This window comes from Podarcis pityusensis, assembly GCF_964106645.2.
Source record: "Podarcis pityusensis genome assembly, chromosome: 1".
In the NCBI taxonomy this organism is placed as follows: Eukaryota; Metazoa; Chordata; class Lepidosauria; order Squamata; family Lacertidae; genus Podarcis; species Podarcis pityusensis.
The window spans coordinates 7,557,193-7,573,130 of NC_138028.1; the positions used below are offsets into that span (position 1 = coordinate 7,557,193).

A 15,938-nucleotide genomic window follows, 5' to 3' on the forward strand; every position below is an offset into this window, starting at 1 on the left:
GGTGGCAGAGCAATGGCCACGATCCTAATACCAAACCTACTTCAGATCGCGGTTTGTGGTTTGCCAGCAATCATAAATGACGGTTTTTCAGTTGAGACATCTCAATACTTATGCCTCCTTAACCAAGGGTTGCTGTGACTTCTGGATCAGAGTCCCTGTGTTGAAATGCAAAGTAGTGAAAAAAGTAATGGAGAGGTTTGTGTAGCTGCAGCTACTGAATAGTAGCTGGGTTCTAGTATGAACAGAATAGTGAATTGTGAATATTCTGCCTGTGAATAGGTTAAATGTCCCAGCTGGAAGACAGGAGAGACAAAAGGGCATAACTTCAGCAATCTCTTTCTTTCATCCCCACTTCCTTCTGTTGGTTTCTACTGACTACTGAAAGGTTTCTTAAATTGAAAGATCGCTTCTGAAACATGTTCAGGTTTGGGCAGATCTCCACAAGTCCATAACTCTGGAGCAGTCACCAAGCACGTATTGTAGCTCATGACATGTGTTTTAAGTACTTATGAAACAGACGGGCATGACTATAATCTGCCACTTGCTTCCTTCCAGATATCCAGCTCCGTTTTGCAAAATGTGTGTTCTCTTTATATGACAAGTTGAGGCTGTTCTATCTTGAGGAGGTTGTTTTAACCGCTGGCATAATTCTGGTGATTTGCTTTTCACTGCTCACTCTCTTTAATATGCCTTTTTCTAATTGGGCAAACCTATCTTCCCACATTCCAGCATGTTCCCGGAAACATGAAAGCAGCCGCGGTATTAGTTCGCAGAAGACACCAGCACCACGCAGATACGCTCCTGTGCCGGTGTCTAAAGATACTAAAATCTCACAGAAACTGGCAAAGAGAGAACAACCGGTTGGAGAAAAAGAAAATGTGCAACAGTCAACTCGTGGAAGAACTTTGGGTGAGCTCTAGGAAGCTTCAGAGCTGCTCTTTCTCCTTGTTGATGTGGATCTGCCCACTTGCTGCTGTTTTCCCACAACCATGACTATTCCCACCTACATCAACAGTGCTCTGGTTGGCATTAGCTGTATCATTGTTTTTTATCAGCACCACTCGAGACTTCACAGTTTTCAAGCATTTCACACTCTTTGAATGTGTATTAGGCTTTTATAGTAAGTAAGCTATAATATAAACTTGTCCATTACAGCTCAAAAAGAGTATCAAAAAAGTGTATCAGGTCAGGTTTAAGGTGTTGGTTTTGACCTTTAAAGCCCTTTGTGGCTTAGGGCCCTCGTATTTACGGGACCGCCTCTCCTGGTCTGCCCCGCAGAGGACCTTAAGGTCCATGAATAATCATAGTTTAGAGGTCCCGGGCCCTAAGGAAGTCAGATTATCCTCCACCAGGGACAGGACCTTCTCAGTGATGGCTCCGACCTGGTGGAATGCTCTGTCCCATGAGACCAGGGCCCTGCAGGATTTAACCTCCTTCCGCAGGGTCTGTAAGACAGAGCTATTCCGCCTGGCTTTCAATTTGAACTTAGCCTGATCTTTTATTCCCCTTCCTTCCCTCCCTCTCCCCTTTTTATGAAGATTACCTGCTCTGGGATCCCACAGCTAATTTTCCCCTGGTCTCCTCACTAGCCCAAATAGGACTAATTTAGCCAGCTATCCCTGGTGATCATCTAATGTTTATTGGATGGATTTCCCCCCTAAATTGATTTTTAATTTTTAATTTATTGTTATTCATGTTTTATACTGTATTTTATGCTGTTTTTTGTTGCATCAATTAAGTGTTTTAAATTTGTTGTTAGCTGCCCTGAGCCCAGTTTTCTGAACAGGGAAGGGCGGGGTATAAATATATTATTATTATTATTATTATTATTATTATTATTATTATTATTTACAATCCCATATGTGAATTTTACAATTCTCTAGTATTCATCATGTTGTGTCAGTATTTTACTAATGCTCAGACAAGTAACATTATTACAGCCAATTTGCTACACGCCTACCTTTAAAAATCAGTGGGCAGCATATGATGTCTGCTCAGACATGTGCATAGATATAATTTATAAATACATAAATGCTATTCATTCTGGGAAGGAAACCAGGAATGTAACTATCCCATATATGTGTCTCTGTGCGGGCGCACACACACACACATTTGAACGTGCGCGCACACTATACTCTGCCCTATTCCGCTATAATATGGCATGCTCTTTTTTCTCATCTAGGTGGAGGGAGACTTCTAGAGCACATCTTGAATTCTCAAGAAACCCCATTAAGCCAGAGTGCATCTTCTTGGAACGACCCCAGAAGTGACAATGTGATGCCGTGGTGTTTTGGAAGAGAGCAGTAAGCATCTCCCTTGTTAAAAAGCGAACAGCTTGTAGATACTTGATATCCTAGAAACTAAATTTGACCTTCAGCGATATCTTAATCTCAGTTCACATAACGGAAATAATAGAAAATTAAGAGGTTTCCATTTTTGGTGATTAATATAACACTGCTCCCATAATTCCTAGCTGAACTCCGTACATGCTTGAGACGTGTGTTTCATGGAAGAGACTGTTTTCTTTAAAAGCCTTGTTTGCATAGGCATGAGGTTGAAAAGTACACTTGCATACTGTGAGCTTAACTGTGCTAAACAGGGCAAACTGACCCTTGAACTTTGTCCACCTCTTTTGTACCTAGCCTGAACTACTGAATTAGAATCAGACAAGTGGAACCCGCAGGAAAAAGTGGTTGTGTATACTCCCTCCTAAAAGGAGCACTTGTATGATTTCCCCCACCGTTTGATCCTAGCAGGGCTTTTTTGTCCTCTTTCCACCCCCTTGCACCTCCTTCTATTTTCCTTTTCCAGGTGACAGTCAACAGTCCATGGCTGCTGAGCAGGCTCAGTCCTCATTCGACTGTTGAGAGGGCTGCCCTGCCCCCTATGGGGTTTGTTTTTTAAAAACTACTTCTGCAAATCTTGGGGTAACCCCAAGCATGCTGATACTTCCTCTTACTTCTCAGTGGGCCTTGTTTGGCTACAATCCACTCACCACCTGAGTTTCCCGTTACAAGATGTGATGCTGTGTCTGCATCCGTTAACCAGTGCATACAAGCAAAACCTGGGGTAAACTTTGTTCTCAGTTCCCATCCAATGGTCAGGTGTTTTGCTTTATTTACCTTGGATAATGGCTATTTTATTGTCTTGTGTTTGTTTTAAGTGATGGAGAAGTGTGAAATTCTCAAAGTGGGTAAAACTTTTGTCTTGTGAACCACCCTGAAACCTCATGATGAAGGGCCATATATAAGTCTAATAAATAAAATGAAAAGGGCTAAGTCAAATTGGGTAAAAAAATTAGTTTTTACCCACACCAGCTCTGCCAACATATGGCAGCTTTGGTGACCAATAACATGGCTTTGCTTAAGCATCTGTTTCCCTGCCTTTCTGGACTTTTTTGTTCTTATAGGAATATATGTCCCTCTCCAGAGTTGTGTAACTTGATTCATAAACACCCACAATTTGGTTGGGATTTTCCCCGATTCTCAGTAGTAGGTGGTGAAGGCCAATTGCTGGTTCATTCAACCTTGATTCAGCACTTGTCTGTAGTCTAGACAGTCTCATAAGAAGAAATGCAGGAGTGCTGAGAACTCTGAAATAATTCTTTGTAGCAGATCGAACATTCAGCAGACTGAGCCCTTCCCTGCATCTAAAAGCACGCTTCAAGATCACAATCCAGTTGAGAGAACAGTTAAGAAAGCAGATGCAGTGCTTCACGATCTCGGGCAACTGAAACGGGACATGCATGACATCTTGCAGGTAAAGCAAAATATGACCAGGCTGCTGAAATAACTTGATTAATTATTGATTGATTGACTAGTTAATTTCTGTGCTGCTTGTTGTTGTTGTTTAGTCATTTAGTCGTGTCTGACTCTTCGTGACCCCCTGGACCAGAGCACGCCAGGCCCTCCTGTCTTCCACTGCCTCCCGCAGTTTGGTCAAACTCATGCTGGTAGCTTCGAGAACACTGTCCCACCATCTCGTCCTCTGTCGTCCCCTTCTCCTTGTGCCCTCCATCTTTCCCAACATCAGGGTCTTTTCCAGGGAGTCTTCTCTTCTCATGAGGTGGCCAAAGTATTGGAGCCTCAGCTTCAGGATCTGTCCTTCCAGTGAGCACTCAGGGCTGATTTCCTTAAGAATGGATAGGTTGGATCTTCTTGCAGTCCATGGGACTCTCAAGAGTCTCCTCCAGCACCAGAATTCAAAAGCATCCGTTCTTCGGCAATCAGCCTTCTTTATGGTCCAGCTCTTACTTCCATACATCACTACTGGGAAAACCATAGCTTTAACTATCTCTAAGCGGTGTACAAAAATCTGAAGCAACATCAGCCAGCCTAAATACTACAAAAAAATGCAGTCACATGTAGAAATGTTAAATTAATACAAAGTTACTAATATATATAAATCAATTCACTTTCCTTCTGACACTACCTCCCTCTCAGCCTCCGGGTTCTAACTCCGGGTCCAAACAAACTCTCAGCTCACTCACTGAAGTCCCACAATGAGAAGAGATCCTACAAACAGCGGATATTGCCCTAGTCTCTCATTCTAGACTTGCTTGTTCTGGGCAGGCCCAAGATCCATGGTCTTTCCTCCGGCTGCCCACACCTGTGTCCCATCTAGCTGCCCTCTCTCCACCCAGTTCCAGGTGCAGCAGATTTGCTGAGTTTCCCAGGGGGTCCAAAGGATGGGAAGAGGGCCCTTCTCCACTCACAGCTCTTTCTTCACCCTCTGTCCTCTCCTCTAGCTGCTTAACAACAACTTAACAACTTAATAGTGGGAGAAGTTGAAATACTTGCAAGCAGGAGCCTGAAATTTGAACTTGCAGAGGTGATTTCTGCAAATGAAAATGTAGCAGCCAGGAAATCCATTTTTCAGACTCTTCTCAGCTGTGAGCAAAATAAATAATGCAAATGGCATGCAATGGCTGTAATTCAGTGAGCGCCTTACAACTACTGATGCATGTTGGCTTAAAAGCAGTCTTTGCTACTTGGGGTTTAGGAGAGAGGGCTTGCCTTCTGGAGGAAAGTGGATGTTTCTCTGCACATACAGTGTAGTGTTGAATTTGGGCCAGGGGCACCTGGTGTCAGCACTCTGCTAGCCTATGTAGTTCTTTGGAGCCATACAGCACTGTTGTGAGGGAGCAATGTGGAATAGCCTGAGTGCACTCCTGCCCCAAGCTCCTTTTGCTTCTTTCCTGGGTTGCGGAGGCATTGTTAATTATTAAAAGTTGGATCCACATTTTATTGCAGTACAATAGGCTTTCGTAACTGTTCAGCTGTCCTGTCGAGTTGAACTTTGGTGGGCATGGAGGGTAACCTAAAGGATGGAATCAAGAAGAGAACATTTTCTCTCTCCCAACACATGATAAAATTAGGCCTTCTAGCGTTACTTGAGGGTCACAGAGGTGGTGGTGATGTTTTGGCCTACAGTAGGAAGACACAAGTGTATATTAGAACTCCATACAGATAGCCTTGGTGAGATTTTAACTGAGAGTTCTAGCATACTTGCTTTCCAGACAAGTTGCTGCGCTCGTCTCCTGCAGCAAAAACAGCTTAGCCCATCATCATGTCAAGCATCTGACAAAGTGGGCTTGAGTCTGTACAAACTCATGTCATAATAAATCTGTTAGCCTTTAAGATGCCTCATGATTCTGGTATATTGTACTTTATATCTGTGTAGGGAACTTTGTCTTAAGTGTAACAGATTCTTTCTCCCGGCTTGCCTTACAGGATGCAAAGGAGTGGAAGTCGGACATGAATAGTATTATGAAGGTTCTGCGTCAATTTGTTTGTTTTTAAATTATGGAGACAGTGCCTTGGAGCAATAAAATACCCTAAAATCAAATACCTCTAATCCAGTTTACGGCAGCCTGCTGGTCCCCAGAGGTTTTGGTCTACGTACAACACTGGGGCTGATGAAGGTTGTAGTCCATAATTTCTGGAGGGTTGGCGAAAGGCTCCTTTAAACATTCCACTGCAGGACGTGTGAGCAATGAAATCACTAAAAACCATAGCACCCAGCTGCCTACCTTGATTCTGCCATAACCTTAAAAGTGGGGTTTTAAAAGCAGGGCTGGACCATGTACAACTAGAAAAGCAGACCTGATGCTTGCATCTGCCAGCCGTTCATTGCCACGTAGTTCATTCCGTTTTTGAAGCCATCAGCACTCCTGGTCTGTGGCTCCATCTGGCTTCATGCACTAGCGGCAAGCTAGCCGGTCGCCAGACTGCAACAGCCTGGGTGCACCTTCAGTAAAACTACAGGCATTTAAATGTTCCTGTTCTGTAGTTTGAATAGGGCCTGGCAGCAATGCAGTGCTATGAAGCTCCCACCACCTCTATTGAAACTTGTGTACCAGTTCCCTATACCATGAGAACTAAGATTCTCCAAAAGGGCTTGGAAGCTGGGGGTGGTGTGGGTGGGTTCTCCTACCGCAAATGGTGTTTGCCTGTTGCAGACACGTATTGCATGGCCGAGTAGTTTTATTTACTTGTGAAGATTGCCTTGGGAGTCAAAGGGCCACACTTTCTCCTTTTAATTTGTAGGCAACCTCGCACTGCAGAGACATCACCCGACAGAAGGATCGCCTGCCTCCACATCAGTCTGTCTGTTCGTTGTGGCCGTCATCATCGGAGGTGCTTCTACAGGTTCCCACAACTGTGGTGGGTGGTGATCGGGGTGCCCTTTCTGCAGAATGCTCTCCTGATACCCACAAGGGCTGTGTCCCTGGCACCAGGCAAAGACCTCATCTCCCCAGACTTTCTGACCCTGGGCTGAAGGCTTTTTGTGCTGCTTCTAAATTTCTGCCATGTTGTCTTTATAGTGGGTGGTTATTATATTTCATGCTTACAATTATTTTAGTAGCCTTATTTAGCCTAGCCAACCCTCACAGGGTGATTATGTGGATAAAATGGAAAGGGTGGAGAGCCATGTTCACCACCCTGATCTCCTTGGAGGAAGAGTGGAAAGGCAAGGGAAGGGAGGGGAAGGGAAGGGAAGGGAAGGGAAGGGAAGGGAAGGAAAGGAAAGGAAAGGAAAGGAAAGGAAAGGAAAGGAAAGGAAGGGGTGGTTCCTATTTGGGACTTCCACCATCATGGCTGTGTGATCAGGAATGCACAAGATTGCAGAAGACGGGTGTGCACAGTGATCTTCATACAATGAAAATTTCCGGTTTTGTGGCTGTTTTCCAGGATGTTTGAATCGGCAATAAATGAAAAAGTAAATTGTTATTATTATTATTTTATATCATTTCTATACCGCTTTATATTTTTAAGAAAAATCTCAAAGCGGTTCACAGCATATTAAACGTCAATAAAACAATGCAGAATCAAACATTTCCGAAAAAAGTCAAATATAAAGTACACAGTCAAAGCAACACAATTAACAGGAAACCAAAATACAATTTCAAAGATTTCAAAATAAAACATTACAAAGGAGGTTAATTACAGAATACATATTTAACACAAAGTTAACAAAAACGAAATCTTAAACATTTCAAACGACAATATTGCTAAGAGAAGCCAAATATTAAACGCACATTTAAAACAGCATACTTAGGTAAAGGTAAAGGTATCCCTGCCCGTACGGGCCAGTCGTGTCCGACTCTAGGGTTGCGTGCTCATCTCGCTCAAGAGGCCGTGAGCCGGCGCCGTCCGAAGACACTTCCGGGTCACGTGGCCAGCGTGACGAAGCTGCATCTGGCGAGCCAGCACCAGCGCAGCACACGGAAACGCCGTTTACCTTCCCGCTATAAAGCGGTACCTATTTATCTACTTGCACTTAAGGGTGCTTTCAAACTGCTAGGTGGGCAGGAGCTGGGACCGAAAGACGGGAGCTCACCCCGCCGCGGGGATTCGAACCACCGACCTTACGATCAGCAAGTCCTAGGCACTGAGGTTTTACCCACAGCGCCACCCGCGTCCCTATAAACAGCGTACTTACCAAGAGAATAAAATATTATAAGTGTGACATGGCTGTTTGGCAGGCACAAAAAGATGGGGCAAAAGAATCCAATAATTAGGATTTGTTGTCAGGCATAGCGATGTCCCTCCAGTCTCCTCAAAATAATACCCAAGGCTTTGTTTTGGTTTTAACTGGAGTTGACAATACTGGTGTCGAACGGAGGGCAGTTGCTTCCATTAAGCACTGCTGACCTTATCAGGGTATCTGGCTGATCAGCACTGAGGACAGTCCTGAATATTTGAACCTCTGATCCCATTTTGTTTGGATTTTAGCAAAAATACCCTGTTGCCCCAAGCCTTCCAGAACTCCAGGAGCTTTCGAAGTCAGCCATTCTTCAGTCAACCATGGCTTCCAAATCCATACTGAGGGATGCTGAAAAGATCCTGAGAGCAGTGCGCAAGAACAAGAAGCTCCTTGAAGAAAACCTGGAAGCCATTATCCGTGCCAAGGATGGGAATGCTCTGCACGCCTTCATTGATGAGTTGACAGCAGACAGGTAGAGCTCTGTGGCAGTTGTTTTCAATCCTGTGTTGATATACCTAAATGCCAGCAGCAAATACTGTATTAGGCAAGCTTGGTGGTTTCAAAGTTTTTAGTTTTGTTCACTAGATGCAAGTAAAAAAACCCAACCCATCCTAAATTAGATCACTTCCTTCTCTCATCTAGAGATGTCCTAGAAGAGATACGAATCAGAAAGTCTGTAGATGAGTGGATTAAGACAATCAGCATGGAAATCCAGGTATGGCTTTTAAGACCCACCTATTGATACTTAAGTCTTCATTTTTTAAAAGCTATATTGAAGGAAAAATTATACAAAAGAGAAAGTGCATGTTGTTACAAAATAGAAGGCCAGATAGTTGAAAGAGTCCATCAGTGATTTTGGTCGAAAGCTGCTCCCTTGCTGTCCTCTAACCTTACCAGCTGCTTTTACATTTTGCCTTTAGGATGAAATGGCAAGGAATGATGTCCTCGAGGCACAACGGGCTGTCAAGACAATGAAAGCCAGCAGAGAAACACATGCAAAATCTCAGTACCCCACGGGAATCCCAACTAAAAGGCATTTGCCTGCAGCAAAGCCCACTCCAGTGCTAGCAGATAAGGTGAGACTGCAGAATTTGGGAACAGTCAGGGATTCTTAGCTCTCCTCTCTCTCTCTAAAAAATAAATAAATAGTATATTTTCCCTGCCGTAGCTCAGGGCAACTGATTTCAGGGACCTTGGGTTGTGGAACACATTCTCCAGGTCTGGATTCTCATATAGCCGAGTTTTTCTTTTTTGGTTATGCATTTGGATACCTCTTAAGTTGTTGTAACCAAATTTGCATGGTGGTTGCTTTTGGATCAAGGTGGCAGGCTGAACCTTTTGAACCTGCGCTGATTTTAATCACCGATTTCAGAAATGCGCTGGGGTTTTTTGTTTGTTTTCTTTTCATTCCCAGGCAACGCCGAGTACAAAGCCACTGGTGGTATAAGCTACCCTGAGAGCTTTGTTGAAGATCTAGGTATAAATCCCTATAAACAAATGCGGCATCGCTTGCATCATTTGCTGGTGCCCTTTTGCTCAAGCACCATGTCTGCCAATGGTGCTGCACAAATAAATAGCAGTCTAGTGGTACCTCGGGTTACATACGCTTCAGGTTACAAATGCTTCAGGTTACAGACTCAGCTAACCCAGAAATAGTGCTTCAGGTTAAGAACTTTGCTTCAGGATGAGAACAGAAATCGTGCTCCGGCGGCGCGGCAGCAGCAGGAGGCCCCATTAGCTAAAGTGGTGCTTCAGGTTAAGAACCGTTTCAGGTTAAGTACGGACCTCCGGAACTAATTAAATACTTAACCCGAGGTGCCACTGTAATTGTATCCTACATTTGCACCCCACCTTTTTCCGAAATGCTTGGAATAGTTAATCCCGTTTTATTCTAGCAACAACACTGAGAGGTGGTTAGGTTGAGAGAGTATGTTGACCAAGGCCATCCCATCAGGTATTTCAGGCCAAATCTCTGCCATCCAGATCCAACTCTCTCTCTCTCTCTCTCTCTCTCTCTCTCTCTACGCCAGCATGTTGCCTTTTTTATTAAAAAGTTTCAGAGTCATTTTCTGTTTTTTGCAGGGACCTCTGAAAAGATGGACGGGAGCACGAAATGAAGATTATCTCTCTCAGATATACGGCCGGCCGATTTACCAGGGTCACAGGAGCACACTTAAGAAATCCCCGTACCTGAGGTTCAACTCGCCTTCTCCCAAATCAAAGCCTCCAAGACCTAAACTGATAGAGAGTGTTAAGGGTAGGTAAAACGCCTTCTCCACCCGCACCCTAAAAACCAATGTTTCAAACAGTCTGCCTTCATTTCCTGTTTAAACGTTCTTTCTCCCTGATCTTTTAAGAAGTCTTTATGGCAGTTTCATTGGCATTGCTTGGGGTAAGTGGCAGGTTGGTGGGGCTCATTAGCGTGGGCCCTGTTATCCATTTTGAGGATGTTTATGGGATTGAGAGACTCTGTTGAGCCTTCCATTCTCCCAGAATTTCAGAAGAGCAAGCTTCCTTTGGCTCCATTAAAGGACAGCTCCACTTAGGCAGGTCATGGCACTGAACCAGTTCCTAACATGTAGGGTCTGAGCCCAGGGGCCAGTGGTGCTTGTGCCCTGTGCATGCTTCCCCCCCCCCCAGCTGGATGAATGGAAAGCTGACGGCCCTCCATTCTTTAAGCTGAGATGCAAAGAAAACCACAGTGTAACAACCAGAGAAATTACATTTTTAGGTTCCATGCTTTAGACCTCTGAAGCTTGCTTAAAGCAGAGGTTCCCAAACTTAATTGGCCTAGCACCTCCTTTTCAGAAAAAATAATTACTCGGCACCTCCCTGGAAATCTACCTTCTTTAAGCAAACAAACAGAAAGATGCATTGACAAATCTGGGTTCTTTCATGTATCTCTATTTCCACCTACATCCTGCCAGCTCAGTCCAATCTGCCCCAGTGGCGGGGCTGGCGCCGCAGCCTGCCTGTCATTGGCCAAATAGGCAGGCAAGCTGCGATCCACTTCTCAGGCCTGGGTGAAGCCAAAGAGGGTTCACCCAAGTCCAGAAAAAACCCCTCACCACTGTCCTGCAACAGCGCCCAACCTGGCATTAAGCGTCATTACACAACAGATGAAACATTTTCTTCTTTATTCTTCCTCCACCCCCTTATTTTTATCCAGTGCTCTCCCAATTGCATCCGAGGCTACTGCTGCCCCCCTAGATCATTCCAGCACCCCCCAGAGGACAGTTTCACCCACTTTGGGAAACACAGCTCTAAAGCTTCATGCTCTTCTCATAGCCTAGGAGACAGGTTTAGAGTTAATTTTTGTAAGCTGTTCTAAGAGACTGTTTGACTCAAGGGTGAGGTATAAATGCTGTAAATAAATAACCTGTTTTATATCATGTCAGACCATTTCTACACTGAATGGCAGTGGCTGTCTGGGATTTCCAGCAGGAGATTTTTCTCTTCCTCCCTGAAGATGCCAAGGACTGAAACTGGCATCAGATGCTCTTGCACTGAGCTGCTGGAGACTCACAATTTATCGGACTTTCTTTCCAGGTACGAAAGTGAAATCGGCAAGGACGCAGACTGCTCCCTACTTGCGCAGCAGTCCTAGGAAGCCACCTCCAGGATCTGCTTCTCATCAGGAGCTCCAGTATCTCTTCAGCCCCACCAGAGAGACCTCTGAACTCTCAGGTGCTCTTGAAGGGCATCTCATCCCAATGGCTATTCCATTAGGTATGGAAAAGAAAAAAGAGAGGCTCAACTTACATGAGCCGTCTTCACTCAGAAAAAAAGTCTGCTGCTACACCGCAAATTGTTCTTCCTTGTTTGTCCGTGTAGAGGTTCACATGGGATTTTTCTGGATGCAGGAGCAAGGCAGCTCATGATTTTGGGAAGGCTCCATGTCCCTAATTATATTCTTAGCCCCAGAATGTATTCATGGGTGTGTCTGATTATCCTAATGAGGAAAAAAATACTGCAAATGAGAGGTGCAGAGGATCTGTTAGAAAAATGAAGTCCAAGGAATCGGAACCCTTTCTTAGTAAATGGTTAGGCTAGGTAAAAGTACAGCAGGGCTGCTGCTCTTCTGAATTTATCAGATGAAAGCCTATTTATCAAACCGAAGCCTATTGAGTGGAGCATCCCATTTCCCATGGCAGCCAGTCAGATACCCCTTGGAAGCCCATAAGCAGGACAAAAGGGAGTAGCCCTCCCTTGCTGTTTCTCCAGCAGCTGATACTGGTCCTGATACCATATCAAAAGCCACTGATGGCTTTCTCTGCCATGAACTTGTCTAATCCCTTTTTAGTTCCGCCACCTATGAATTCTATACAGGTAGGTGTGTGTGTGTGGGTGTGTGTGTGTGATTGATGTGTGTTGCACAGAGGTACTTACTTCAGTCTTTCCTGAATCTCCTGCTTTTGGGCTTCACCAGAGCACCCCACATTCTAGCATTAATAGGAGACAGAAAACATTTCCCCCCCTTATGCTGTGCATAGTGTGTTGCCTTCCTCACCCTTTTCGTAAATTAAAGAGGCCAGTCATTTGCGTGTGTGTTCTGCATATGATTACTTGGTTATGATACATCAGTGGGTTCTTTTTACTCCAGATCTTAGCCTCCCCCAAGCCGATGCCTTCCAGATGTTTCAGACTACAGCTCTCACCAGCTTCCGCAAGCATGGCCATGGGGACTGGGGCTGATGGGAGTTGTAGCCCAAAGCACCAGCTTTGGTGAAGACTGTTGCAGCCATTCCTAGTTAGGAGTCTTGCTCCATCACTCTGATAATTTTGGTTAAACCCCTTCTGCACCTTTTTCAACTCCAGTGTCTTCTCTCTCTCTCTTTGAGATGCAGAGACCATATTCCAAATGTAACTGCATCATAGGTTTGTCTGAGGCTATTGCAGTACTATTACTATTTTCATCTCCTTTTCCTCATATTCTATCATGGATTTTTCCTCCTCACCACCTTTGGGAGGCGGGGGCGTAATGCTGTAAAAACAGATGTTATCTCCAACCTTTCCATCTTAATCTTAAGATCTCTTCCCTGGGCAGTTGCTTCCAATTCAGATTTCATCAGGGTATATATGAACTTGTTACCTTCATTTGAGGCTGTTTCACTGGGATGTGTGTACATACAGATATGGAGTCCCCGCCCCCTATGTAACTTTTATTATTTTCACTGTAGTTATTTTTACCATCCCTAGATGTCACTGTAGTAAACGAAATTCTCACAAAACAGTGGGGAAGTTTGATATTCAGGCTCGTGCTTTTAGGAGCAATCAGTTCTAGGAAAACTGCCGCAGGTTTGAAGCCTGTTAAACTGTTTGTGAAAGAATAGTAGACACAGTCCTGAACATGCTTGGTTCGGTAAATCACGCTTAAGGCACAGTACCAGGATGTTATATAGTACCTCCAAGATTCAGAGACAGTTGCAGGGCAGCATGGGTGAGAGAGTGCTGTTACGCTCTGGTCCTGATTTTTGGCTTCCCACAAAGTTGCTCGGGGAAACGAGCCTTTAGTCTGATCCGGCTGGGCTCTTCTTAGGTTCTTAAGTCAAACTGTAGCTGGTTCACCCTTTATCCTCGTGTATAGGCATGCTTGGATAGCTCAGTTGCTTAGAGTGTGGTGCTGACAATGCAAAGGTTGCAGGTTTGATCCCTGTATGGGAGAGCTGCATATTCCTGCGTTGCAGGGGGTTAGATCCCTTCCAGCTCTACAATTCTATGATTCTACAGTGGTACCTCTGGTTGCGAACAGGATCCGTTCCGGAGCCCCGTTCACAACATGAGCAGAATGCAACCTGCGACTGCGCGGGTTGCGATTCGCCGCTTCTGCGCATGCATGTGATGTCATTTTGAGCGTCTGCGCATGCACGAGCGGCGAAACCTGGAAATAACCCTTTCCAGTACTTCCGGGTTGCCGCGAGACGCAACCTGAAAAGACGTAACCTGAACTGAACATAACAAGAGGTATGACTATATATGCAGTGGCCTGAGAGAGGGAGTCTCTGATTCCTTTTGTATGCTTCCCCCCACATCCTGTGCCTATATTTTTATTTATAAAAAATGGTTGTACAGTGGACCCTCCGGATATGAACTTAATTTGTTCCAACGGTCCGTACGTACCCCGAAAAGTCCACATCTAGAGGCACTGCTTCTGCATGCACAGAGCAATGGAGCACTTCTGCACATGCACGCACGGCAAAACCTGGAAGTATACACTTCCGGGTTTGCCACGTTCGCAACCCAAAAGTCCACTGTATTCTGAAACTTCATTTTTGAAAAAGCAAAGCAGTTTATAGCAATTACATATATACAGTGCACAATAAAAACCACATGAATATTTAAGATTACAGATCACCATCTAACTGTTACAGGAAATGTCTGGCAGCACAGAAATGTTTTCAGCAAATGTTGAAAGGTTAAGACAGAAAGTGCCTGCTGAATCCCTGTTGGCAAGGCATTTCCCAGGACAGGGCTGACAACGCTACTATCTCGTTTTTGTGTCATTGTTAAATGAGCCCCACCAACTCGGGATGACCGCAGTGCTCCTACAGATGATATCAGAGATCAAGCTGAAACGTAAGGGTTCAGATCGTGGTTCAGGGCTTTGCAAATAAATACAAGGATATTGAGCTTGGCTCTGTAGTAAATGAGCAGGCGGCCCGTAAAACTTCACACATTTTTTCCAAGGCGACATGCATGTGTGTGTGTATGATCTTTATGACAGAAATGAGGAAAGTAACAGGTTGGGTAGGTGTTACAGGCAGTTTACTGTTGGTCTGGTATGAAATACAGCATTGCAGTTACTAGAAGGGTATGTATTTGGATGTCTATGGCTGGCTGGCTGGATTTATAGATCATCACACATGTTCAGTTTTCTCTTTTGTTTATAATTTGCGTTCTGGCTCAGGATTTGTTAAAGGTGGTTCTCTCCTGCTTCCTTTTGTTTTGCACTTACATTAGGTCAAAAACAAATCAACAGCATCTCTTCTCAGCCTACAGGAATAAGCATAGGCGAATTTCACCCTCTTACTGTGACATCCTCTGTTCCTCCTGCTCCCCTGAAACCACAGCCAAAGGTAAAGAAGCCCAACATTGGCATAATAGAGATGAAATCGGAGAAAAAAGACCCTCCCAAACTGACTGTCCAGGTATGGAACAAGAAGGGCAAGAGCTGCCTCTATGAATTTAACCCTGATCCCCCTCCATCTTCTGTGTCCGGTTACTTCAGCTTTGAGATCTGTTTTATTTCGTGGTCAGAAAAAATGTGTGTTTGCATAGATTGTGGGTTTTTGCTTTTGTTTAAATCAGAGCTTAAAAGCCAGCGACTTATGAGGTTCAAGGGGCCAAGCAGAACTTCAGCCGCACCTTTTAAAGTAACTCCTGGGAGCTTGTTGGTTTCCTGACAGTCCAGTTTGCAAATCGAAGGCTCTAGCCCTCATGACTGCAAACTGAAACTGGTACAGCAGGCATAGGCTACACAGTTCCCATCTTTCCCAACCATTCACCATGGTGGTTTGTTGGGACTGATGAGAGTTGGAAGTCCCGCAACAAAGGGGGGAGCTCAGGTTCCCCATCCTTGTGCTAGGGGGTCAGCAACTTAAATAAGAATATTGGAATATGTACTACTTCCACACACCCAGTAGTTTGGCTCCATCCTTTTCTTTAAAAAAATTAGGTTAAAGCAGTAATGATGGTGATGATGATTTTATTATTTATACCCTGCCCATCTGGCTGGGTTTCCCCAGAATCTGATGAAGGGCAGTCCAGAAACTGAGTAAATAATAAATCAGGTGAATGCCACAGGCTGAGCATTTAATGGTATAGGGAGGACAAAGACTTCATCGGAAGCTTGGTTCGTGTCCTCCTGATACTTCAGAAGATGGGAAACTGTTGGGATACTGCCAGGGAGACAAAGCCCATCATGGCCCCAAGCCGTCTGCCGGACGATC

The 15,938-nt window shown here is 44.6% G+C and overlaps 1 protein-coding gene across 7 annotated transcripts in view; it reads left to right on the plus strand.

Moving 5' to 3' along the window:
* Positions 1–15,938, plus strand: part of KIAA0586 — a 65,938-nt gene that overhangs the window by 9,782 nt on the left and 40,218 nt on the right. For 3 of the 7 annotated variants that reach the window (XM_081005297.1, XM_081005299.1, XM_081005303.1), the window contains exons 9-19: positions 730–909; positions 2,183–2,303; positions 3,609–3,759; positions 5,733–5,774; positions 6,549–6,665; positions 8,238–8,461; positions 8,632–8,704; positions 8,910–9,065; positions 10,072–10,246; positions 11,539–11,718; positions 14,950–15,137. In XM_081005297.1, the coding sequence (XP_080861423.1) occupies positions 730–909; positions 2,183–2,303; positions 3,609–3,759; positions 5,733–5,774; positions 6,549–6,665; positions 8,238–8,461; positions 8,632–8,704; positions 8,910–9,065; positions 10,072–10,246; positions 11,539–11,718; positions 14,950–15,137 (1,607 nt within the window). The remainder of the gene's footprint in view (positions 1–729; positions 910–2,182; positions 2,304–3,608; positions 3,760–5,732; positions 5,775–6,548; positions 6,666–8,237; positions 8,462–8,631; positions 8,705–8,909; positions 9,066–10,071; positions 10,247–11,538; positions 11,719–14,949; positions 15,138–15,938) is intronic. The other 4 variants (XM_081005300.1, XM_081005301.1, XM_081005298.1 and 1 more) reach the window with 4 other exon arrangements.